Here is a 25,050-nt window from a genome sequence, read left to right as displayed (position 1 = left end):
TTCAGTGCTTCCAACGGGTGCCTCAGTTCTTCCACAGGGATCCCCTTTCCAAGCGCGAGAACACTTCCAATCACGTGTGGTTCCTTCCAACGACCCCGCCTCTCAAATGCCTCGGCTGCACCCAATCCCCCTTCGGAACTGATTGGGGTCGGGCGCCACTAATGACGGACGGGACGCCCTCAAGCAGCCGGCCCTCGCGGGGTGACCGTACGTGAACCGAGATCCAGGCCTTGGCGTCGGAAACCCCCGAGCGCCGAGTCCCTAACCGGACATGGCGGCTTCCTGCTCCGCCCCCTTCCGAGGGGGCGGGAACCCAGGGCTCTCAGGAAAAATCGGAGTGGATTTCAGCCCGCTACACGCGTGGATAGGGGTGGGAGTGGAACCCCGCAGACTGGAGTAACTGTGTCCGTCCCCGCCTAAAACGCTTCCCGCGGAAGTTTTGGCCTAGTGGTTGTGTTGGGGGAGAGGAATGTCAAATTTGGCTCCTGCCCTTCCCCGGGGACTGGAGACTGAAATCTTTATACCAGTTCAGTGCGGGACGACTTGGGTTCCAGGATCCCCGAGTCCGGGGGGCCCGAGGACAGCGGAGCTGGAGACCCGGGCTCCTGGGTCCCGGCCCCTGAGTGTCCAGCGCTCCTCTCGTTCGCGGCCCTGGCTCCTGTCCTCACTTCCTTCCCTTTTTGGCTCCTGCTCTCGGAGCGGGCGGACGTCGGGGGGAGCGGAAAGGGCGGGAGGGCCCGGGAGTCTGGCGAGGGGGTGGGGTACAAGGGGGTGCGGAAAAGCCAGGGAAGGGACTCGGTCTGGGAACTTGATCAGGGACCGGAGACCTACGGGAACAGCGGCCCGGGACCTGCGCTGCCCCCACCCCTACTGAGCAGGTCAGAGCCAGAGCACCCTGTGACCCTGCCCGTTCCCGTACTCGTGACCCCCTCATCCCTAAAATGCAAGGCCCCCCATATTCCACCCCTGTATCCCTCCTTCCCCCCCGCCCAGCCTTCCTGCAGGACTCCCATCCGGTTACCTAGAACCCACCCGCTTACCTCGCCTCCGGATCCCCTGCGCCCACCTGACTCTCCACCTGCCCCCCTCCTGTCTCTCCCCAGGCGCCCCCATGGCCCGACCCCGCTGATTCCTTCACTCGGCCATGCTCCCGCGGCCCCTGCGGCTGTTTTTGGACACGAGCCCCCCCGGGGGAGTCGTGCTGAGCAGCTTCCGGAGTCGAGACCCCGAAGAGGGTGGGGGCCCAGGTGGCCGGGGCGTGGGCGGGGGGCAGGAGGAGGAGGAGGAGGAGGAGGAAGACGACGAGGTGAGACGCGGGAGGTGGGAGGTAGGGGGCGTGTATATTTCAGAGACTCTCCACCTTTCGGTGTCTGTGTCCCTTCATCTCTTCCTGCCTCAGCTACTTCCGCGCCTCTCGGTGGTGTCTGCCTGTCTCCCCGCTGCGGGGAGTCCCGGCGTTTCTGTGGTTCTGTGCCGCAGTGTGACTCAGGACCTGCCCGCAGGAACCTGCCCTGTTCCTGCCAGGAGCGTCTGGCTGGCTGTCCTGCGGGTCTCTGGCCCTCTCCGCCTGTGCCCGAGTGTGCCCGTCTCTCTGGGCTTGGTGTCTAGGTCCCTGTCTCCCTCCCTGGTTTTGTTTGGCGGGGAGGGGTTTGTTTCCACAGTAACCCGCTCCTCTGATTCCGGGATTGGGGAGGGAACCCTTTGATTTCGTGACCCCTCCCCCCTCTCCTGCCGGGCTCTGGATGGAGGCGCGAAGCCAAGGTTCTCGGACCTTGGAGGGACCATCCCGGGCTGAGTGGCGGGTGGTCACCTGCTTTTCTCCGGGACTAATGGTGGTGGCCAGGAGTATGACTGGGGCCTCGGGAGGCGCCAAAAGTTGGATTTGAGGCCCCGAGGCTTTGGACTCCTGGGTCCAGAGTCTGGGTGAGGGCTGGGTGACTAGCAGGGCTGGTTTTTCGGGATCGGTTGGGGGAGGGGCTGGGTCACATGACATTCTGAGTCTTTCCCCCATATCATCCCCACTTCCCCTTCTCCTTCCTGTACTGGGATCAGAGCCGCCACCTCGAGGGGGGTCTCCAGGGCTGAGGGACCCGGGGAAAGGGGGCTAAGGGGAAGGACTAACTCTTTGGGCTTGGTCAGTTCCTGCGGGGGAGGGCGGAGCATGCAGCTGTGCCTGTGACTGAGGTTTCAGCTTCTCAAGGTCTCTGCCTCAAGCTTTCTGCCTCTCTCGCTTCCCGTCTCCTACCCTTTGCACCTTGATTCTCCGCTGTTCTGGGGTTCAGCTCTGGGGGGAAGGGGCTACAGCGGTCTCCAGGACCAGGGTTCCTGCATTCCATCCAGCCCCCCACGGCAACCCCCTAGACTCCACCGGGCCCTGAGGCGGCTTGCGGGGGGCTGTCTGGGCCCCAGTGGGGGAGACCTGGGGTCACCAGTCCCCCCCACCCCTCGTACTCGCTGGTACTGTCCCCCGCCGCAACAGGTGAGGGGTACAGAGGGAGGAGTAGGGCCTGGGGCTGAGGGTTGGGCAGTGGGGTATGGTGGGGAACTGTCTGACCTCCCCTTCCTTGCTCCTCCAGGCCCCTGTGTCTGTCTGGGACGAGGAGGAGGATGGTGCCACCTTTACCGTCACAAGTCGCCAGTATCAGCCTGTTGATCCCTTGGTGAGATCATAACTTTGACTTCACACCTCTGACCCTCCACCTCCCAGTTCCCCTTCCTCCGGCCAACTTTCTGGCCAGAGTGCCAGGTTGGAAGTTTGCAGACCGGACTCTGCTGTGTGACTTAGGTCAAGTCTTTTGCCCTCTCTGAATCTTAATACAGTGAGCCTGGATCATCTCCTAGGTCTGGGATTTCCCCCAGATATCTAGGGGCAGAGTTGAAAAAAGGGTCAGTGACTGGCCCTCTGTCTCCCCCAGGCCCCGAGGCCTCCCCCGCGTTCCTCCCGGAGGCTCCGAGCTGGCACTCTGGAGGCCCTGGTCAGACACCTGCTGGACGCCCGGACATCAGGGACTGACGTGACCTTCACGGCAGCCTTCCTGGCTACTCACCGGGCCTTCACCTCCACGCCTGCCCTGCTAGGGCTTATGGCTGACAGGTCAGGGTCATAAGGGACCAAGGGTCATTGACATGTCTGGACTTTCTAAAGCCAGAATATCCCGCCCAAATAGTCAAAGCCACTAGCGTTTTGGAAAAAATGGACAGATAGATTCTCTTCCACTCCCCAGGCTGGAAGCCCTTGAATCTCATCCTACTGATGAGCTAGAGAGGACAAAAGGGTGAGTGACCCCTGATTCTTAACCTCACAGTTCCCTCCGCCCAGGCTGCAGCCTGACATCTGACCCCTGGCGGATTCCACTTCTCTCAGGGTAGCCATCTCTGTACTGTCAACCTGGCTGGCCTCTCACCCTGAGGATTTTGGCTCTGAGGTCAAGGGTCAGATTGACCGGCTTGAGAGCTTCTTGCTTCGGACAGGGTATGCAGCAGGGGAGGGTGTTGGGGGGGGCGGCGCTGACCTCATCCGCAACCTCCGGTCCCGGGTGGACCCCCAGACCCCCGAACTTCCTAAGCCCCTGGCCCTCCCCGGCGATCCCCCTGCTGACCCCACGGATGTCCTGGTGTTCCTCGCTGACCACTTGGCCGAACAGCTGACCCTGCTAGATGCGGTGAGACCTTGACCTCTGACCCCCATGCCCCCTGCCCCCTACTAACCTGTCCCTGACTCCAGATCCTTACCGTGCTTCCAACCCTTCCTGATCCAGCTCCCAATCTCCTCCATCCACCCAGTTTTGACCTTGCCCCCTTTCCTCTTGATTGTTGCCCTTCAAACCCTGTGCCCCTCTGGTTCCTTGGCCACCTGAGATCCTCACACCCCCGATATTGGAAGGCTGACCTCACTTGACTACAAACTTTAACCTCTAACCTCCGCCCCACAGGAGCTGTTTCTCAATCTGGTCCCCTCTCAGTGCCTGGGGGGCCTGTGGGGTCACAGAGACCGGCCAGGACATTCCCACCTCTGCCCGTCTGTCCGGGCTACTGTCATACAGTTCAACAAGGTGGCAGGGGCAGTGGTCAGCTCTGTCCTGGGGGCTACCTCGACCGGAGAGGGGCCTGGGGAGGTGACCATACGTCCACTCCGTCCCCCCCAGAGGGCCCGGCTGCTGGAGAAGTGGATCCGTGTGGCAGAGGTAAGAGAGAAGCTCGGCCCTACTGGGGACTGTGGTGTGGAAAGAGGCCCACAGCTGCGGTCCCCTCTTGTGATCCCCACAGGAGTGCCGTCTGCTCCGAAACTTCTCTTCAGTGTATGCTGTGGTGTCGGCCCTGCAATCCAGCCCCATCCACAGGCTTCGGGCAGCCTGGGGGGAAGCAGCCAGGTGGGGAGGATGGGGCACTGGAGTCGGGTAAGGGCTGGGAGGGGGGCAACTGAGCCAGGCCCCTCCTCAAGGCCACTGCCCCCTGCTCCCCAGGGACAGCCTCAGAGTCTTTTCCAGCCTCTGCCAGATTTTCTCCGAGGAGGATAATTATTCCCAGAGCCGGGAGCTCCTCCTGCAGGTGAGGCCTGTTCCCGGCATTCCCAGACATCCCCCACCCCCACCCCCACCCCCACCCCCATGTCTCCTTGTTCTGTCACCACCAGGAGGTGAAGCTGCAGCCTTCTCTGGAGCCAAATTCTAAGAAGTCCCCGAGGTCTGGCTCCCGGGGTGGGGTGAGTGACTAGTTGGGGGTGGAAGCAGTCTGAGGGATGGAAGAGGAGGCACAGCAGGGTGAGCAGAATTCAACTTGTTCTCTGAGGCAATGGGATAGGAAAGTGTGGAGAGATGGAGCGCCCTTGGATCAATGGCAGGGGTGACCGACTCTTCCCTCTGATCTCAGGGTGTGGTCCCATACCTTGGCACCTTCTTGAAGGACCTTGTGATGCTGGACGCAGCCTCCAAGGATGAGCTGGAGGTCAGTGGGGTGTGTGTGTGTGTGTGTGCATCGCGATAATGGAATGAGTAGGCCTCAGGGTCAGACAGACCTCCTTCCAGAAGGGGCTGCAAGGCAGAAGCACTGCCAGGACTCTGTTACTTCGGCAAGTTTGCTTAACCTCCTTGTGCCTTAGTGATCTGTAAATGGGAAACTAGTGATGCATCTACATCAACCTTTTATTATGAGAGTTAAATGAATTAATGTTTGGCGAGTGCTCAGAACATGCCTGAGATGTAAGCATATATAGACAGTTTGCTAAATAAACCAATACTGGGATCTTGGGCAAGTTCCTTATCTTTTCTGAGCTCTAATTTTCTCAACTGTAAAGTGGACACAATTTTGACCCCTGATGTTCTATTGAAAGGGTAAGGTAGGGGGCTTAGGACATGATGGATGAGAGGGGGAGGCGGGGGAGGGCCGGAGGAGTCAGAGAGGCCGAGTGAAGTGCATTTGGGAGAGGGAACGTCCTCTCTGTGGCAGGGTTGGGACCCTCACCCCATCCCCTTTATCCTTGCAGAACGGATACATCAATTTTGACAAGCGGAGGAAGGTGAGGGGAGCACTTGGGCTGGATGCTGGCTGTCCCTAGCCACATCCCAGGAAGGGGAGAGGAGGGCAGAGTCAGGGGTTCCTGAATTTTGGCGCCTGCAGTCTGTGGGCTCCTTCCTAGGAGTTTGCTGTCCTTTCTGAGCTGAGGCAGCTCCAGAACAAATGTCGTGGCTATGACCTCCGACCTGACCCCGATATCCAGCGGTGGCTACAGGGGCTCCGGCCACTGACAGAGGCCCAGAGGTGACTGGCTGGGTGCGGTTGGGACTCCAGGGCTCAGGCTGGGCGTGGGGGTCAGTGTGTCACACACTGACCTCTGCCCATTGCCCTCATCCCCAGCCATCAAGTGTCCTGTGAGGTGGAGCCATCCAGTACCAGTGACCCTCCTGCCCCGCGGGTGCTTCGGCCAACGCTGGTCATCTCGCAGTGGACAGAGTGAGGGAGTCAGTGGTGGGCGGGTGGTCTCTTGGGGACTTGTCCTTCTCCCTCTGACCTTCCCAATGTCCTGCCACTCCAGGGTGCTGGGTTCTGTTGGAGGTCCCACACCCCTTGTCTCCTGGGACTGGCCCAGTGTGGGGGCAGAGGAGGTGCCTACAACCCCCGCTCCACTGCTGACCCGGCTGGCCCAGGTGAGCTCCGCTCCTGACCTCTGACCTCAACACTGACCCTGACTTCGTGAATCTTTCTCCCTTGACCTCCCTGCCTTCGTGCCAGTTCCCTGTGTCGTTTGTCCCCAGCACATGAAGTGGCCGTCTGTCTCATCTCTGGACTCCGCCCTGGAAAGCACTCCAGCCCTGCAGAGTCCCGCTGACCCCAGCCACCTCTCTCCCCCAGCTTCCTCCCCGAGGCCTTCTCGAGGTCACCGCCGCTCAGCCTCCTGTGGCTCCCCGCTCAGTGGGGGTGCAGAAGGGGCCTCCAGGGGGGCTGGATATGGGGGAGGGGGGTCTGGGCCAGGGGCCTCTGATTGCCACATCATCCGAGTCCAGATGGAGCTGGGGGAAGACGGCAGTGTCTACAAGAGCATCTTGGTGAGGGAGCTGCGGGCTGGGAGGTGGGGTGAAGGATGGTGCCCCGAGGGACTAGAGATGGATGATGTCTTAGATGTCGACAGCCAAATGGGAGGATGATTTTACTTTTAATTGACCTTTGGTTTTAGCAACCATGTTTTCTTTTGAAGGTTACTTTGCATTAGCTGGTGCACCTTGAACTTTGGGTGGCCGTATTAGATTTTCAGAACCAACAGCGGTTTCCCCACAGGAAGCAGCCCAGCAACTATGCGGGCTGGCGGATGGAGTACAGGGAGCCACCATGTTGGGTTTCCCTCTTCGCTCGAAAGTTTGGGCGCGGGTAACCTTTTCTGGTTGGGATCACTGGCTAGGGTTGGAAAAATGGAAAGCACAGGTCATCATGGCCAACTGATTGCTCTTTTGGTCTGCTGTCCTGCCAGGTGACAAGCCAGGACAAGGCTCCAAGCGTCATCAGTCGTGTCCTTAAGAAAAACAATCGTGATTCTGCGGTGGCTTCAGAGTATGAGCTAGTGCAGCTGCTCCCAGGCGAGCGAGGTCAGAGGCCGGGAGGGCAGACAGACTCTGGAAGAGAGTGCGTCCACATCCGGGGGGTTGTGCGGGGAATGACCGTGTTTGTGTTTGACACCCTTTCTGAACCTACAGAGCTGACCATCCCCCCCTCGGCTAACGTCTTCTACGCTATGGATGGAGCTTCACTCGATTTCCTCCTGCGACAGCGGCGACGGCCCTCCACTGCTACACTGGGCCACGCCAGTGGCCCTTCTGCCTCGGGAACTCCCCCAAGTGAGGGAGGAGGGGGTTCTTTTCCCAGGATCAAGGCCAAAGGGAGGAAGATTGCCCGAGCACTGTTCTGAGGAGGAAGCCCTGTTGGCTCCTAGAACTCATGGTGGCCGTGCCAGATGTGGGGAGCCATCCTGAATGGTGGCAGTTGCCGCACTGGGAAAAAGTCCAGAAGGACCTGGGGCAGTGAAGCGCCACTGGTTTAACAGACAGCCGAGATCCAGCCCTACGGGAACTGGTAATCTTGGTACCCAAGACGGATACCTGTGTATAGCTTCCCACTTTCCATGAATGCAGCACACAGCTAGTGCTGGGAAAAGGATCCGTTTCTGATTCCTGGCCACATCCTAGCATGCTAAGGGCCAAGGAAAGGCCTGGAAGTAGGGGGAAAGGAAAAGCCTAGAGGCTCTGAGCCCCAGGGGAAGGGAATGGTAAGAAAAAGGTTCTCGTAGGAGTTCCTCTTCCTAGTCTGGGGGTTCCTGTCACTGTGACACTAATAAACCAGAACACTACCTGAACTCTACTCCCGTCCTTGCAGTGTGTACCAACTAGCTGCTTGGAGTGGGGGTGGGGAGTTGGCTGAAGGTAGACACCATGGAAAAAGAGGGGCCCAATGTTCTCTATCCATGAAGAGCTGGAAGCAAGGACTTGGTGGAAACGGTTTCCTCAGAATGGTTTGTTCCACCCCAACAACCTCGCCATCCCTGGTCCCTTTATTTGCTCTTACATGTTCCTCCTCAGTTGCTACAAACCCATGTCAAGTACTAGCCATCCCAATTAAAGTGATCAGCACGAAGAACACCCCTGACTCTGAATTTGTAAGAAACAATTTTAGGACAAAGAAATGGAAGAACAACTTTGTGGACAATGTACAAACTGGGAGACCTTACAATATTACAATGCATTATGTGCTGGGGCTTGAAATCAGTTTAAGCCACACTCAAATTCTAGGAAGAAAGAGACTAAAAATAATATGCCAGGGCTATTTTGAGGATGACAAGAAATCATAGCAAAGGAGGGTCACCATGTTTCATTCTGGGGTTAGAGAATTGTGAGTTCTTCAATAAACTCACTTTCCCTGAAATTATTGCATTGTAAACGCCCTTTTCTTGTTTCCAACCAAAATAAGGAAGAGTTAAGGGTTCCACATACAGGCAAGAATTAGGTTTGAGACATTTCGGATTTTAGTCTCAAGAAAGAAGAGTTACTCTGCCACACAGAGATTCCAGTGCAAGGGTCTGGACCTGAGAGGGTAATGCAGGTGATAAACATACAAGGTGGAAGGGACCAGGAGAATGGATGGAGACAATTATGACAGAAGCGGCTGGTCAGAAAACGGCCAGGTGTTTTCACATTTTATTAGCTACAGTATAGACCCTAGAGCTGCCTCATTTCCTCCCCTCCCCCGCCCCCAGGACAGGGTCAGACCTTCCCAGGAGCCCCTGCTTTTGCTGCCTGGGCCCGCTGGAACTCCTGCTGCAGCTGAGCAAGGGTCTCTCTCTGTTGCTCTGACTGCCGCTCTAGGTCCCGGAGCTGGGATTCGTATCGCTTACTGAGGAAAGGCAAAAAAGCAAGTAAGGAGAAATTAGTGAGACTGACTGCTGAGGGTGCTGAAGGCAAGAAGGAGATTGGTGAAAAACTTGAGATCTAAGGGGAGGATGGGGGCTTCCCTGGTGGCGCAGTGGTTGAGAGTCCGCCTGCCGATGCAGGGGACACGGGTTCGTGCCCCGGTCCGGGAGGATCCCACATGCCGCGGAGCGGCTAGGCCCGTGAGCCATGGCCGCTGAGCCTGTGCGTCCGGAGCCTGTGCTCCGCAACAGGAGAGGCCACAACAGTGAGAGGCCCGCGTACCGCCAAAAAAATATAAATAAATAAAAAATAAGGGGAGGATGGAGGAGAGGAGTTACAATGGAAGGGTTGGAGGAACTGGACAATTGGGGGCTACTCTGGAGAGCGACTCTACAATGGTTCCTCAACACCTTTATCCCAACGCGTCAGGTACCTCACAGGGGGGTGGAATAAAGACTCACATCTCAGCCGTGATGTAGTCCAGCCTTTTCCCCACTGTGGCCCGAGCTTCCCCCAGCTCCTGTTTGACCAGCACGGGACCCAGAAGTTTAAAGACCACATTGGATCCATCCAGCAGGGCCAGTTCCTGATGGAGGAGTGGGACATACATGATCAGAATTACTGCCAGGACAGATCCCTCCTCACTCCACAAATCCGTCTCTCACCTCCTTCACGATATTATTTTCTGTTAGTTGTGCCTCTAGTTTCTGCCTCCCTGACATGGATTTACTCAAGTCTGGTGGGTGGGAGGAAAGACTTTATTAGAGACATCACATGCGCCACCCGACCCCCAAAATCCTGATGAGAAAAAGATGTAGTTGAGGAAGTAGGCCAAGGACGGGGCGGCGAGTCAGTGGATGGGAAGAGTATAGAGGTGGGGATGGAACCGCACGCTGGGGCCGGGAGTAGGGGGTGGGGTGGAGGCAGTGCAGAACACATGGTCTGGGTATGGCTTCGGGTTGTGAGGGAATTGGGGCGAGGCCACACCGACCCTCCTCCCTTACCCTTCTGTAGCTGTTGATATTTCTCCACTTCTCCCTGTAGCTTCTTCTGGATTAGCTCAGCCATGGCGGGGACGAAAGCCTGCGGGGAGCGGGAGCGGGGCGCTGGGTCTCACACTCTGTAAGGTACCCGAGCTCCCTTTTCTGGCCTGCGGAAATGACAGCCCTCCTGACAGGCAGCCTCTCGGGACACCGCAGTCTCTCCGGATCCGGAATATCTGCTCCACCCCGGCCCCAGGGGGTGGCGGGCGAAACAAGACCCCAAACACCTCAACCGAAACCCTGACCCACTCACGTTCTCCCTTCAGTACTGGTAAACCCGGAAGTAAACAACGAATGCCGGGAGAAGACGGCGCCGGAAGCTTTCGTCTGACGCATGCCGGGAAATGTAGTTCTAACATGTTTAATGAGCGGCGTTCCGCCGAAAAGACTGGATTTGGAAGGTTTTAGGCAAGATGGGGAAACCAAGCTGGAAAAAGAAACTGCACGGTTGCTTGGGTCCTGGCCCCGGACAGCCTCTCTTTCATTACTCGGGCATAAGCAGCTGCACGGGAGGGCGGGGCTAAGGCCCGCGGAGGCCCTCAGTGGCGAGCGCGCCCTCAGTCAAGATGGCGCCCAGAAGGCTTCAGACCTGGGGCGGCGCTGATTGGATGAGGGTCGGAGAACTTCCGGGAGTTCTCCATCCGACTGTGGGACAGCTGAGAGGAGTTTCCACGTGTATCGTGGTTCGAGTGGACTAGATGGAGACGGTCCCCAAGCTGGGCAGTAATGTCCCGCCCAAGAAAGACAAACTTCAGCGCAAGAAGAAGGTAGAGACCTCCTTGGGGTGGAAGGGAAGTTTTTACCTGCGGGGTTGGAGGGGCGGGGCGAGGGGCAACGGACTATCGGGGATCCTGATCTGCCGGCAGAAACCGCGGCGATACTGGGAGGAAGAGACGACTCCGACCGCTGCCGGAGCCTCTGCAGGTCCCCCTCGTAAACGGAAGAGGAATCGAGAGCTCCGCCCCCAGAAGCCAAAGAACACTCACAGCACAAAGAAGTCACGGATCTCCAAGAAGCCCCAGGTCCCGAAGAAACCCCGGGAACGGAGGAGTCCAGGGCCTCAGCGGAGCTTGTCTGGGGTGAGCCTGGGACCTGATAGGGTGGCAAGGCAAGTCGCCTTGTGCTTGAGGGTACGAGGGTTGGGGTCAACCTGAGCCTGTTTCCTAATTGCCTCCTCCCTGCCCCAGGCCCAGGACCCATTTGCAGGCCCCGCCCCCGTCCCTGTGGAGGTGGTTCAGAAGTTCTGTCGCATTGACAAATCCAAAAAGGTGAGGACCAGTCGGAGAGTGGGGAGGGGTTGCAGGCAGGGAGTATCTGGGTGAGTTGGATGGAGGCGGGGCCAGGTGGCTCTCCTGTGACTCCCATATCCCTTGGTTCTCCTCCCACTCCTTCTCCACCAACGATGTTGTAGCTGCCACGTTCTGAGACCAAAATCCGGAGCCGACTTGAGGCGGCTGAAGCTCAAGAAGAGGCAATAAGTGTCAAAGCTGCTCGTTCTGAGCTGCTGCTTGCTGAGGAACCTGGGTGAGTGGACCCTAATATGGGCCTCCCCAGCCCCTGCTTTATGGGGCTCTCATTTCTCATTTTTATGTTGGTACACCCACTTCATATTAGGAAGCCTTAATGCACCCCTGATGCTCACTTGCAGGTTTCTGGAAGGAGAGGATGGGGAGGACACGGCAAAGATACGCCAGGCTGACATCGTGGAGGCTGTGGACATTGCAAGTGCAGCCAAAGTGAGCCTGAGGATGGAAAAGGGGCCAATGGGTTGATGGATGCAGAGTAAGATGGGAGTGGGGACTAGAAGAGGAAATTACCAAAGGGAGCCAATTCTTTCTTTTTTTTCTTTTCTTTTTTTTCTAGCATTTTGACTTGAACTTGAGGCAGTTTGGACCCTACAGGCTTAATTACTCTCGAACTGGGAGGTAAGGGATTCCAGTTACTTCAGTCTTGCCCATCTCAGCCATACCGGTGTGTGTCTGGGTTGTTGATGTGGGGAGGGTCTTGTGATTTGCTTGCATGTGAGGGTGAGCGTGTATGGCAGCATCTCTGCTCTCACCTGGAGAGGAGGAGCTGGCGTAGGGCAGACCTCTGAGCCCAGGTGCCCCCCTGAACTGACACCCTGCCTGTCCTCCAACTCCAACAGACACCTGGCTTTGGGAGGGCGCCGGGGTCATGTGGCCGCCCTTGACTGGGTGACAAAGAAGCTCATGTGCGAGATCAACGTCATGGAGGCAGTGCGGGACATCCGGTCAGTGGCCTCGGGCAGCAGCGGTGGGGCTGAGACAGCCCATCCCTGATCGAATGACAGCCGGTGACTCCCTTTCACGTTGTACTGTTACTCCGCTCCTCCCAGGTTTCTGCATTCGGAGGCACTGCTTGCTGTCGCCCAGAACCGCTGGCTTCACATTTACGACAACCAGGGCATCGAGCTCCATTGCATCCGACGCTGTGACCGCATCACGCGGCTTGAGTTCCTGCCTTTCCACTTTCTCCTGGCCACAGCTGTGAGTGGCTGCAGAGCACAGGGACCGGGTGGCAGCCCCTGAGAAGACTGACCATCCTCCCCTGGGGCCCCAGTAGAGGAAGGACAGAGGGCAATCAGGACTCATTTTTTCTCTCTCTCTCTCTCTTAGTCAGAGACAGGGTTTCTGACCTACCTGGACGTGTCAGTGGGAAAGATTGTGGCAGCTCTGAATGCCCGGGCTGGACGGCTCGATGTCATGACTCAGAACCCTTACAATGCCGTCATCCATCTGGGACACAGCAATGGTCGGTCCCTGGGTGAACTTTGACCCTGACCATCCTGTTCTACTTTTCTTTTCTTTTTTTTTTTTTTGCGGCTTGAGGGATCTTAGTTCTCCGACCAGGGATCGAACTTGGGCCCTCGGCATTGAAAGCTCTGAGTACTAACCACTGGACTGCCAGGGAATGCCCCTGCTTTTCTTCTATATTTGCTTTTAACGGGTCCCTTCAGGTTGCCCCTCTGCTTCCCTCTCTTGTTACTTCGGCCTTGAGTCTCCATCTTTCCCAGGTTTAATCACCTCAGCGCCCTTTTAGTAACTAAAGTTCTCCTCTGATGCCCAGGGACTGTGTCTTTATGGAGCCCAGCCATGAAGGAGCCACTGGCAAAGATTCTCTGTCACCGTGGTGGGGTCCGGGCTGTGGCAGTAGATTCTACAGGCACGTAAGTTACTTGTTTGGGCCTGAGGTGTTGGGGGGTGAGGGGCGGTGTGTGTGTCACAGCTGGGCAGAAAGGAGAGGAGCACAGACGCTGCAGCCAAGCTGCTTGGGTTTAAATCCTGGTGTTCTCCCCGACCAGCCATGTCAGCGAGCATGGTGACCTCGGTGTACCACACATCGGCCTCACCCTGAGACTGGGGATATGAGTGTCTCGCTCAAGGGCCAGAAGACTTTCTGTAAAGAGCCTGATAGTAAGTATTTTAGGCTTTGTTGGCAATGGGGCATAACTGAGTGATTTATGTAGGTCTTTAAATAACAAGAGGAAACAAAGGATTACAAATTTTTAAGCAATGAACTTAGAAAAATAATTGAACACAATATTTTTGTAATACAGGTCTACTCATGAGAATTGGATTCCTGTTTTTGAGAATAACATTTGGCTTAATTGAGGTTGAAAGTTAGTGTCCCAAATCATCCAACCCAATTGCAAGTGTTTATCTACAGATGCCTATCTGTGGAGAGGTTTTCCGTATGTTATCTTTGCAAACATCTTTTCGCACAGATAGATGATGAGATGGGTGGTACTTGAAATGCTCTCAAGTGAGATGCTTTACGTGGTGTCGGTCTTGACCACAATACCGTGCTGTCTTAGCACAAAAAGCAGCCACAGAATAAGTAACTGAATGAGTGTGACTGTGTCCCAATAAATTTTTATTTGTAGATGCTGACCTTGGAGTTTTCAAATAATTTTCATGTTTCAAAATATATTTCTTTTGATTTTTTTTTCCCAACTACTTAAAAATGTAAAAACCATTCCCTACAGCTTGTGGGCTGTACAGAAATAGGTGGTGCGCTGGCTTTGTTGGCTCATGGGCCGTAGTTTGCCAAGCCTGGGGCTTAGCTTAGAAAACTGTTGTAGGTATGAACACGAGTTAAGGCCTATAGAGTTGATCATGGTGCCTGGTGGGTAGGGAGCGCTGTGTTTCATCATCTTTGTCAAAGACGATCGTCCTCTTTAGGTCTGGCTGGTGATGTGAAGGGTTGAGGGTGGCAGGTCTGCTTTGAATTTCCGCCTCACGACCGCTGTGAAGTCCTGACTGCTTTTCCCCTCCAGGGTCCCTCCAAGGTCTGTTTCTCGCCATTCTCGCTGTCTCAGTTTCTAGCCTCCGGTTCTTCCTCCTCCTTGTGTGTCCTGGGTGTTGATGTCAGAATACTCTTTCCCACATGGCTTTTCTCCTTTTACGCCATTGCTCAGGAATCTTCTACATTAAGTATTAACTCCATAACCTTACTTTTAAGTTGTTTGATAGAAAATCAGGAAGAAGAAAATCCCAGTGGCTACCAACTTATGGCCTGCCAGATGCTCAGGCCTCCTGGGCCCCCCATAGTTGTGTCTCTGTGGACAAGTGGTTTGCTTCTGCCCCCTTTACTCCATGTCTGTGCCAGTCTGGTGCTAGGACTGTCGGGGGGCCTGTCCTGAGGTTTTCTGCCTTCTGTGGGCCATTGGACCTGAGCTGGACTTGGCCTTCCCCGGGCTGCCTGGGTCAGCTACTCCTGCGCTCAGGGCTCCATCAGTTCGTTCACGGAAGTTTGGTCAACAGCCTGACACCAGACGGCTCTGGTCCTTGGTCTTAGGCCCACTCCGGCTTAGCTCTGGTCCTCCCCAGGGGTGCCTCAGACCAGCCACAGGGGCTCCAGAGATGAGGCTGACTATTGTCCTCAGCTGGCTTTCTGGAAGCTTGCATTAGGATTGGATTGGACTTGCAAAGCTGAAGTGTTTCTTGCAAGTTCAGTAGCGTGGTAGTGTGGCCTGGGATACCCATCTGGCCACTGGGTGGGCATTTGCACAGGGGATCCCAGAGCTGGGTGTGTTTGGGGCAGGAGCCAGCGTGTGCTCCTGAGTTGTTGGCTCAGTGAAGGGTGTGACCCTATGTCCCAGGAGCCCTCCATAAGTCCTGGTTTGTGCTGATGGCCTCTCCCTCGGGTGGAGCTGGGCCCTGATTGTCTTGTCAGGACAAGTATCCAGCTGGGCCTCTCTTCGGCCCCATCACAGGCCAAGTCTCTGCTCAAGTAGGAACTCCTTAGTGTCCTCCTCCTGGGTTCACAGCCAAGGCTAAGAGGAGGGTCTTTGGCTTCTGGCAAACATACATCCCCTGGCCTGGCTGGTCCCCCTTCAGCCTCCCTGAGGAGCAACTTGAACATCAGTAGAAACTCCAACCTCTGCAAGTAAATGACTTGCATGGTACATGCTTCCTTGAGAGGATTTGGTCACCAACCTTGCCCACCCTCCTTCCAGGGAAGGGGGCGGGGCAGGGCCCTCGAGCGCATCACTTCCTTGCTTCCTAAGGAGGTTTCTTCAGGTCCATGCAGTCTCCACCTTGTGGCCTGTCATTGCCGGAGAGCAGCTTTGGGAACTATCTCCCGTCCGACCTTCAGGAGCCCCTGCAATTTGTCCCCTCCTGGCCCTCCTGGCCATATTTCCCACCAGCCTGGAAAACAAACCCCTGCTTCCATCTCCCTGTCTCCACGCTCTGATGTTCATTCATTTGTACCTGCTTATACATGCATCTCTGTTTTTTGTGCTTTCTTGAGAATTACCTAGAATGGCTCAAATCCCACGAAGCCCTCCCTGACCACTGCCATGAGCCCTTCCCGCTGCTTACCGACGGGCTGCCTGTCTATGCGGTGGGACCTCACACCTGGGTGTAGATTGTCGTGTGTGTCCTCCCTTTCATTCACATGTCGTGAGTGGGTAAGAGCACAGACACTAAAGACCCAGGGCTGACTTGAATTCTAGCTCTACCACTCACCCTGATTTCCTTTCTCTGAGCTAGCTTCAGTTTCTTCTCCGTAAAAGGGAAATGAAAATAGTACAGCTGCGCGACACCTCACTGAGAAGAGGTGCGCGGAGTGTGTGGTGTGATGGTAGTGATTACTGTCGTTATTGGTCTTCTTCTCCTCAGCCAGACCTGATGCCTGGCCTTCGCCACAGGCCTGCCCAGTGAGCTCAGACTATGGGTTAATCACCACCCCCTTGCCCCCAGGCACATGGCCACCTCTGGCCTGGACCACCAGCTGAAGATCTTTGACTTGCGAGGGACATTCCAGCCTCTGAGCACTCGGACCCTGCCCCAGGGAGCGGGGCACCTGGCCTTCTCCCAGCGGGGACTGCTGGCTGCAGGAACGGGCGATGTGGTCAACATATGGGCAGGACAGGGCAAGGCCAGCCCCCCGTCCCTGGAGCAGCCCTACCTCACCCACCGGCTCTCAGGCCACGTGCATGGCCTTCAGTTCTGCCCCTTTGAAGATGTGCTGGGAGTGGGGCACAGCGGGGGCATCACCAGCATGCTGGTCCCTGGTGAGTGGGCAGGGCTGGGGCTCTAAGTGGATGACCTCGGGATGGAAGCTGGAGTGGGCCTGACCCTGAGACAGCTGGGGGCCAGAGGCTTCCTCAGGCTGGAGCAGGTTCCTGTTTACAGTTCCGTGTTCCCTCCTCCCTCCAGGGGCTGCTGAGCCCAACTTCGACGGCCTGGAGAGTAACCCATACAGGAGCCGGAAGCAGCGCCAGGAGTGGGAGGTGAAGGCCCTACTGGAGAAGGTGAGGAAGTGTCTGCGTGTGGTTTGGGGCCGGGGTCTTGGGAAGAGTGGGCTTCAGCGGCGTCTCTGGTTTCCAGCCCTCTTTGGTGTCACCCTCCTGTGGCTCCTTACGCATTCCTGTCCCTCTGTGACACACCCAGGTACCTGCAGAGCTCATTTGTCTGGACCCACGAGCCCTGGCAGAGGTTGATGTCATCTCTCTGGAGCAGGAAAAGAAGGAACGGCTTGAGAGGCTGGTACGGAGCAGGGCCCCGAGGGCCCGGGGCCTTCCTCACCCCCACATCCTGTCCCCGCCATGTCCTCAGAAGTGCAGTTCCCTGCCTTGGAAGTCTGTTTCAGGTTTCACTCCTGTCCCCTCCCTCAGGGCTACGATCCCGACACCAAGCCTCCCTTCCAGCCAAAGCCAAAGCAGAAGGGCCGCAGCTCCACAGCAAGTCGGGTGAAGAGGAAGAGGAAGGTCATGGATGAGGAACACAGGGTAAGCGAGCACTGGGGGATGGGCCGGGCGGCCTGTGGGCTGTGCCCTCCTGCTTGTATCTTTGGCCTTGCCAGCCTGCCACTTCTCACCTCGCCCCTTCCTCCCCACCCCAGGACAAAGTCCGGCAGAGCCTGGAGCAGCAGCCGCAGAAGCAAGTGAAGGCCAAGCCCATGGAGGCCCGGCCATCTGCCCTGGACAGATTTGTGCGCTGAGCCAGGCTCCAGGGGTTCCTGGGAATGACATTCTCTCCCCAAGAGCACCTGTGGGGAATGACCTGTTCCCTGGAATGAGGAGGGAGCAGTGAGCCCCCCCCGCCACAGGGGGTGGAAAGCTGACTACCGGGGGTGGGGGGAGAGGGCTTGGTATTAAACAGGAAGGTGGGTTTTTGGATAACATGTCTGGATCATCCCGTGGACCTGTTCCCTTCCCATGTCCGGCCTGGGGCTGCTCTCGGACGCGAGAGGTCGTGGTGTCTTGCTTCTGCCCTCACCCCTATCTTGTGGTCGCTGTGGCTTTAGTCTGGCTCTCTAGGGCCCTCCTCCAGGGAGAGGCTGTCCTCCCTCTCCCACATCCCTGGAGATGTCCTTTCCATCCAGCAGCCTCTGGTAGCCTTCAGGCTCCCCAGGTTTGTGATCTGAGACTCCTGGTGAGGACCACACTGTACTCGAAGAGGAAAAGAGACAAGTTTATTGAGGGGCTTGTGCCCCTCCCCTGCCGTGGCTGGAGAGAACAACCCAGCATGTGCAGCTGCTCTTGACCATCTTTGGGGCTGGCAGGCCAAGCAGCCCCCTAGGTGTCTCCTGTATCCCTCAGTCTTCAGTGACAGACTGAGCATCTGGTGTAGGGCAACCAATCAGTTGCAGCCGGCTAGAGCCCCTGCCTTGGGCCCAGGAGAGAGAAGGTGGTGAGGGTGCTGGCTGGACTCTCAGCTCCTCACCCCTCTCCTGGGCGCCCAGGCCCTCTCAGCTGTGAAGCCAGGCTATTATCCGGCATCGGAGGATGCCGAGGACTCCCTGGAGCCAGGAGCAGAACGGTACAGTTCTTTCCCCATCAGAGCCACCCACCAGCTTCCAGGCTTCCTGCATCTCCCAGGGGTCCAACTTGTGAGATGTCAGCAGGAATTTCCCATAGCAGCACCGATCCAGCGGGTAGTGGGTGGCACCAGCCAGCTTGACACAGTGGGTTGGGGCGAGGCCTCCTCGTCGGGCACTTAACCCCACAAAGACATCCTCCAGTGGCAGAGGGGGTGCCCGGCTGGCTACCTTCAGTATGAGCTGCACAGCAGAAGCCGATAGCACATACCCCGTGCCTGAGGCGTAGGGGGGAAAGGGGCCCCAGGTGGGAGGCCACTGTTTCTCTGATACCTGGTGCTTGCCCCCTGGTGTCCGAGAGGGGTACACCCACCAATGCACACGGCCCAGGTACAACAGAGGCACGGGCTGCCTCGCCAAGGTGGGGCCTCCTTCCCACTTTTCATCTCCAACTTTCGCCTTTCTCGGGGGCCCCATGCCCCTTTCCCATTGCTCCCAGCGGCCTCCTCGCCGGACCAACTCTGATACCAGTTCGGGGACATTGACGAACACATCATCGTCGGTCTTGAGGATGTAGCGGGCCACGGGGCAGTGTTTGTCGGCCCAGTTCAGCCCGCTGAGGGTCTTGAGAGTGAGGTTGCGGTAGGAATCCTGGAAGGCCGCCTGCATTATGTCCCCCTGGGCCGCTGACTCCCGCGCCAGGTCGTTCCCGCGCGAGCCCCAGCTGGGTTCTCCCAGCAGAAAGACAGTCTGCACCCTGAGCCCTCGGGCCTCGCGCAGCCGGCCCCACGAGGCCCGAATGGCGTTTCTCCGGTTCAGGTTCTCCGGGGCCGTGCACACCAGGATTAGCAGAAAGGGCGGGAGACCGGGACCGCCGCACGCCTCCTCGTTGGGGATCAGGAGGCGGGGCAGGGTCAGGGGCGGCCCGGGCGAGGCCGGGCCTGGGAGCAGGGAGGCTAGCGAGAGGCTCAGCAGCTCCTCCCCGATGCCCGAGGGCCCAAAGAGTGTCCAGATAATCACGAGCAGCAGGGCGGCCAGGAGAAGGCGCCGGAAGAGGCTGAGGCGCATGGTGCGGCGCAGAGGGGACCTGGAGGGAAAGATGGAACGCGGTTAGAGGGCGGAGAGTGCAGATCTAGGACACTTGGATCCCTAACCGGCCACGCCAGGGCTGGGGCGGGCGGAGGGTACGGCCTGTACCAGCGCCCTAAGGTGCCGGCGCGGGAGGAGGCGCGGCGGAGCCCATGGCTGCAGCTGGGGGGAGGTTACCTTGTCGGCTCGGCCGCCGAGGCCTGCCTCCATGGCCGGCGGGTTTCCGCTTCACCAGTCACCTCCCCCGTCCGCGGAAGCGGCCTAGTCCCGCCCCTCTCGCTGGGAGGGCGTGGCGTGCGCGTCCCCAGCAACCCTCTGAGAACCTTCGCAGCCGCGCGGCAACCACAATGCAGAGGGGAGGGAGCGGGTGGTGTAGAAGTGGGGTCTTCCCCGAAACTGGGCAAGAATGGAATTGGACCTGCGGGCCTCTGGCACAGCGGGCGAACGCTGTGCAGCCGGAACGGCAGCGGCTCCCTGGCAACAACGCGCCCCACCCCTCCCTGCCGCTCAGCTCTTCCGGGTCACCAATATCAGCATCTCCCCCCCAACTCTCAGAAACCTAGGGTGGTAAAGAGCTGGAAATACCTAAGCGGCAACCGGCTAGGCTCAACTACCTACACAAGCCTCAACACCCTGCAAGCCAACAATAGGGAGCCTAGTCTTGAAAATCATGAGGGCTTCTCCTGCGGATGAGCATGTCGGTTGCCCCTTCTCCCACCCACCTGGAGAGCGGGGCACCACTAAGTAAAATGTTGCTTCCCGCAGTGGGGAGTGGCAACAGCACAGCTTTAACCAAGACCAAGGACACTGTCTGGGCAGCTGAGTGGGGAAATCAAGCAGGAGGGAAAATGACCAACAGGGCCCAGTGTGAGAACATGTTCCCTATTAGTGTCTCCAGAAAAATGCAAAGAACCATAAAGAAGGAAGCCACAACTGTATAAACTATTTATTAACAGACAACGCCCACAAATTTATTTCTTCTTGGACACACCCACGGTGCGGCCACGGCGGCCTGTGGTCTTGGTGTGCTGGCCTCGTACACGAAGTCTGCAGGTGAGAAAAGAGAAGGGTTACAGGTCTTACACCATACAAAACAAACGTCTGGAAAAAGACAGAGCATGAAAATTCCCTGGGAGTCTAGGGACAGGCAGAGATGAACCCCCGCCCCACTCACCCCCAGAAGTGGCGTAGCCCTCGGTGGGCCCTAATCTTCTTCAGTCGCTCCAGGTCTTCACGGAGCTTGTTGTCCAGACCGTTGGCCAGGACCTGGATACAGAGGAGAGGGTGAGGTATGCTTGTTCTACCCCCTGGCCTATGACCAATTCTAAATGGATATCCTGCTTTTCTCTAATCTCTCCCATCTTAATACACACCTGGCTGTATTTTCCATCCTTCACATCCTTCTGTCTGTTTAAGAACCAGTCTGGGATCTTGTATTGGCGTGGATTCTGCATAATGGTGATCACACGTTCCACCTGGCAGGCAGGACAAGGGTCAGGTCCAGATGGTCTCCCCGCCCCCTCCCCATAGGCCCAAGCCCCAGCCCCCCTTGTCCTCACCTCATCCTCAGTGAGCTCTCCTGCCCTCTTGGTGAGGTCGATGTCTGCTTTCCTCAACACCACATGAGCATATCTTCGCCCCACACCCTGAGGAAAGGTTTCAGAGTCGGATGAGTCTGATTTTTTTGGTTTCCTTTATAGACTCATGATTCAAAAAGCACAGAAAGGTAGGTCCTAAAATAAACTAGTGTCTTATACTTTTCCAGATACAAAGCCTAATCATTAAAAAAGTTTTGTTCAGAGGCAGGGCTGGACCAGAGGACTTGGGGCATACACCCCTTGAAAGCAGATTTTTCCCCACATTGCCCAGCATACGGACGTAGTTGTAAATGCTGCTGTTAAGACAACACAGCAGCACCCAAGAATGGCACCTCCTCATTTCTGCATCGTGGAGGATGAAGCTGATGTGGCAGCAAGATTAGGGTATTTTGAATAGGGTTGATTAAGGGGTAGGAATGTCAGTTGCTAATGTCTAAGGGCCACGGGCCATGATCCTTTGGGCAGGTCACTGCACGATCAAACTAAACGAACACTTACATCAGTGACATTGTATCACCACCACCACTGGTACTCCTTGCCACCTGAATTCAAAGCCAAAGAGACTTGGATAGTGAAGGACTGTGTGCTGGGTTGAGTAGTGTCCCACCAAATGTATGTCCATCCAGAACCTCAAAATGTTACTTTATTTTGAAATATAGTTTGTTAAAATGAGGTCATACTGGATTAAATCCAATGACTGGCGTTCTTATCAAAGGAGAGGACACAGACACAGAGGGAAGCAAGCATGTGATAAGAGGCGAGACACTAGAGTGATGCAGCTGTAACACAAAGAAACCAAGGATGTTTGGCATCCAGAACTGAGAGATTAAGTTTCTGTTGTTTGAAGCCAACAAGTCTGTGTTACAAGGGCCCCAGGAAACTGAAATAGATGGTATTTCCTCTCTGTAAGAAAGTGACCAGGAAGTCAAATTACCAGATTGATTTGGAAGAGACTAGGATCTTAAGTCTCTCTCAAACTTTAATTCTTTTCCTTCTACTTTTAAGTGTTTAAAACTTTCCATAAACAAGTTTTTAAAAAAGTTGCTATCAAGCTAAGATTTTTGAAAGCCCTATTTAGATACTGGCTTGCCAACCTCCCAAGTTAGACCCCCAGATCCCCTTTACTCTGCCCCAAGCAGACCACCCTTATTCTCTCCATCCAGAAGAGTACACTACAGGAAATCATCACTTTCTCATCTTTGTAGCTCAACGGCCTGGACCATCTAACAGAAGAGTTGATACTAACTTCATACTGGTCTCTGAAACCCAGTCATTGTGACCAATTCCAACCCCCTCCATGTTTCCAAACAATCCACAGACAACAGTTATCATCCTGATTTAGAGAAAGAGCAGAACAACCAGCCTTAAGGAATACTCATAGCAAAAGTGTACAAATGGAAACAAAACAACAAAGGGATCATGGCACAGAATAACCTTGCAGGTGTGTATTACCTCTCAGCAAATACCCTCTTCTGCTTGTGCCAACTTCAATACTTCACCTTTCCATGGCCAATTAACCTTGCTCCTCTAACTACATTTTTTTGAGGAACCCCTCCTTATACGCAACCTCCCCCGGCAACTTTCTTCCAATTTCTAAGTATTACCCCACCCTACATTCCAGATCATTAACAAAAGACCACCTGCAAAGGTGGTGGAGCAACAGGGCTCCCATTCATTTCTGGTAGAAAGTGTACATTGATACAACCACTTTGGAAAACTGTTTAGCAGTATTACTAAAGCTAAACATATACATGTCCTATATACCTACCAGAAATGTAGATGGATGTTCTTTAAGAATGTATATGTACATGTACTAGAACATTTGTAACAGCACTGTATGTAATAGCTAAAAACTGCCCCCCCCAAAAGACCACCTGCAAGCTTCAGTTGTCTCACCAGAGGAAGAGCCAGCAAAGGCTGACTTTCCACACAATTAGCAACGGCCCTAGTACCTGTCTATATCTAATCTCTCCCAGTGATAAGTAGGGCATCAAGTTAATAAAAAGATTTATCAAAATACTCATTAAGTATCGGAAACTGCTTTGGTTAAACTGTTTTAAGCTGACTACAAAGGTTGACACATACTTAAGGTAACAAATAACAAACTAATTCATTTCAAAGAGGCAAAGGAAGGGTTTAACAGAAGTATCCTACTAACCATGCTCATCTTTTATTTTCACTATCTCATCTACAGCCTTTAAAAAGGGAACAGGCAACCTCACAGATACAGTGGGCTCAGTTCCACACCATGCCAAACAGTGAATATTGCAATAAAGGGAGCTACACAATATATTTTGGTTTCCCAACACATGTAAAAGTTATGTAACCTATTACGGGAGCAATAGCCTTATGTCTCAAAAAAAACCCATACATACCTTAACACCAAAGACCACTGATCGCAGATCACCATTAACAAATACAGCAATGAAAACGTTTGAAATATTGCAAGAATTACCAAAATGTGACAGGGACACCAAGTGAGCAAATGCTATTGAAAACTGACTTCCCTGAGACAGGGTTGCCACAAAAAACACATTATTGCTAAGCACGATAGAATGAGGTAAGCCTGTACTGTATTTCACACTGCCTTACTAGTTTCACAGAAGGAAGCAGTCTTCATATGTACCTTTTAAGTATGAAAGCTGTGCTCCTTGAATTACAGAATGAAAAAGTAAATGCGATGGATCTTATAAAGAAAAGTTTATGATATACTGTTTTAAATTAACAACCTATCTATAAAATACTTATAATGGTGTCCTGTCATGACATAGTGACACCTCCCATCTCCCAACTTAGGATCTCCTGGCATTTCTACTCACCCTTCGAAATGTACAATTATCCAATTCCTAGGATATACACATTTCCCAGGAAGAGTTGATGTTATGATGCACTGGGGGAGCGGGGCAGAAACCAAATGTAGCACGGACCTTACAAGCTGATTGATGGCTCATGGTCCAGGAAGTTTTTAGTGTATTCAGGTAGACAACCAAACCCATTCCCCATCCCCTAGGTGAAATACACTGGCTTGACCTGAGACTGTTCTTTGGCTTTTATCACTTACCTTTTAGGGCAAATATGGTTAAGGGGACTAGTTGCGCTCTTAGCTATTCTTTTTTTACCCAGCAGACGTGGTGATCTGGTTGGGACTTCCTCCACCCTGCCTTAACGACAGCTCAATTGTTAACAACCCAAGTTTCACTTACAACCCAAGTAGTCCTTACCCTACTTTACCTTAATTGCAGTGATGGCAAAGGCAATTTTCCGCCGCCCATCGATGTTGGTGTTGAGTACTCGCAAAATGTGCTGGAACTTCTCGGGGATTACTAGAGACTGACAGAGATTCGGGGAGAAATTAGACACCGTGAACTACCATTAAACCGTAACCTCAAACACGAGCGTTAAGCTTGTCACACAGAGAGCAAGAAGCCCCCGTCAGGTTTTCACGACACAACAAATCCTCAGTCCTGCAGACAGCAGGAGCATCAAGTGTTCAGGCTTGGAAAGATGCAACCTCCGGGAGGAAGCACGTCTCCTGCCTGTTCCCAAAGTACACTCTTGAGTGGCGGAGGCCGAGGTCCCCACTCACATCCAAGCCTTTCCAGCGCCCGGGGAATGACTTCCTCCGGCCCCACTCCCCAGAACTGGATGTCTTTAGTCGTCCTTTTCCAGGGGTGCGATCCAAGGCTCCACACAGAAAGTTGCAGGCCCCCAGGGTAGGACATTTTCGGCCCCCTGACAGCAGACCTTCCTTGCCCCGGTTCCGATGTCGCCAGATCCCCGAACCGACTCCAGTCTTACCATGGCGGCGGCCCCAGCCGCGGCGTGTAGGCCTCCAGTGGAAGAGAGAACGGAAGTGACGTACCAGCACTATATCACTACCCGTCGGAAGGGGCGGAGCGATCTTGATGAGGAGCTTCCGGAAACTGTGCAAGAGTCTGAGTTGGGAGCCAAGACTTCCGGTGCGGTTTTTCTTTACGAGTTCGTCAAGTTCTTGTATGTGAGAGCAACGAAGGTTCCGGATTGAGATCGTGCTTAAGACTTCCGATTCCCATTTGCACTTGGGTGAAGCGGTTAGAGCTGAAAGGGAAAGGCTGGAGGCAAACAATTTAACTCAAATATCTGGGAGCGATTTCGCGCCGT

At 55.1% G+C, this 25,050-nt stretch overlaps 5 protein-coding genes across 8 annotated transcripts; 2 read left to right on the top strand and 3 right to left on the bottom strand.

Moving 5' to 3' along the window:
- Window positions 1-1,144: 1,144 nt before the first annotated feature.
- On the top strand, window positions 1,145-8,394 carry RGL2 (ral guanine nucleotide dissociation stimulator like 2; the record flags this gene model as incomplete). 3 transcript variants are annotated; one of them, XM_079712519.1, is made up of 17 exons in its annotated part: window positions 1,145-1,306; window positions 2,577-2,660; window positions 2,916-3,094; window positions 3,225-3,275; window positions 3,365-3,662; window positions 3,933-4,184; window positions 4,267-4,370; window positions 4,464-4,548; window positions 4,634-4,702; window positions 4,870-4,944; window positions 5,483-5,515; window positions 5,672-5,757; window positions 5,854-5,949; window positions 6,032-6,143; window positions 6,252-6,542; window positions 6,962-7,076; window positions 7,185-8,394. In XM_079712519.1, the coding sequence occupies 17 exons, from the start codon at window positions 1,145-1,147 to the stop codon at window positions 7,394-7,396; spliced, it is 2,304 nt and encodes a 767-aa protein (XP_079568645.1). In that variant the 3' UTR covers window positions 7,397-8,394. The 3 variants fall into 3 exon arrangements, with proteins under 3 accessions (XP_079568645.1, XP_079568644.1, XP_079568643.1); XM_079712518.1 differs by having other exon boundaries at window positions 5,639-5,757; XM_079712517.1 differs by having other exon boundaries at window positions 5,636-5,757.
- A 255-nt stretch (window positions 8,395-8,649) lies between these two features.
- On the bottom strand, window positions 8,650-10,206 carry PFDN6 (prefoldin subunit 6). The gene is made up of 5 exons (XM_079713147.1): window positions 10,188-10,206; window positions 9,896-9,974; window positions 9,557-9,627; window positions 9,353-9,477; window positions 8,650-8,874 (listed from the first exon to the last, which is right to left on the bottom strand). The coding sequence occupies exons 2-5, from the start codon at window positions 9,957-9,959 to the stop codon at window positions 8,745-8,747; spliced, it is 390 nt and encodes a 129-aa protein (XP_079569273.1). The 5' UTR covers window positions 9,960-9,974; window positions 10,188-10,206; the 3' UTR covers window positions 8,650-8,744.
- Window positions 10,207-10,617: 411 nt separating this feature from the next.
- Window positions 10,618-17,587, top strand: WDR46 (WD repeat domain 46; the record flags this gene model as incomplete). 2 transcript variants are annotated; one of them, XM_079713145.1, is made up of 15 exons in its annotated part: window positions 10,618-10,701; window positions 10,801-11,013; window positions 11,122-11,202; window positions 11,346-11,458; window positions 11,583-11,670; window positions 11,798-11,859; window positions 12,081-12,185; window positions 12,291-12,441; window positions 12,571-12,706; window positions 13,022-13,121; window positions 16,162-16,475; window positions 16,621-16,715; window positions 16,855-16,950; window positions 17,079-17,192; window positions 17,306-17,587. In XM_079713145.1, 15 exons carry the CDS (start codon window positions 10,633-10,635, stop codon window positions 17,402-17,404), a joined length of 1,836 nt encoding a protein of 611 aa, XP_079569271.1. In that variant the 3' UTR covers window positions 17,405-17,587. The 2 variants fall into 2 exon arrangements, with proteins under 2 accessions (XP_079569271.1, XP_079569272.1); XM_079713146.1 differs by having other exon boundaries at window positions 10,633-10,701; window positions 10,966-11,013.
- A 319-nt stretch (window positions 17,588-17,906) lies between these two features.
- On the bottom strand, window positions 17,907-19,291 carry B3GALT4 (beta-1,3-galactosyltransferase 4; the record flags this gene model as incomplete). The annotated part of the gene is made up of 1 exon (XM_079712883.1): window positions 17,907-19,291. The coding sequence occupies one exon, from the start codon at window positions 19,289-19,291 to the stop codon at window positions 18,155-18,157; it is 1,137 nt and encodes a 378-aa protein (XP_079569009.1). The 3' UTR covers window positions 17,907-18,154.
- A 952-nt stretch (window positions 19,292-20,243) lies between these two features.
- On the bottom strand, window positions 20,244-24,762 carry RPS18 (ribosomal protein S18). The gene is made up of 6 exons (XM_079713093.1): window positions 24,709-24,762; window positions 24,142-24,240; window positions 20,872-20,958; window positions 20,686-20,787; window positions 20,487-20,578; window positions 20,244-20,359 (listed from the first exon to the last, which is right to left on the bottom strand). The coding sequence occupies exons 1-6, from the start codon at window positions 24,709-24,711 to the stop codon at window positions 20,284-20,286; spliced, it is 459 nt and encodes a 152-aa protein (XP_079569219.1). The 5' UTR covers window positions 24,712-24,762; the 3' UTR covers window positions 20,244-20,283.
- Window positions 24,763-25,050: the final 288 nt, after the last annotated feature.

The sequence above is a fragment of the Hyperoodon ampullatus genome (genome assembly GCF_949752795.1).
Source record: "Hyperoodon ampullatus genome assembly, chromosome: 10".
NCBI classification, from domain to species: domain Eukaryota; kingdom Metazoa; phylum Chordata; class Mammalia; order Artiodactyla; family Ziphiidae; genus Hyperoodon; species Hyperoodon ampullatus.
This window is presented reverse-complemented; position numbering and strand designations above follow the sequence as displayed.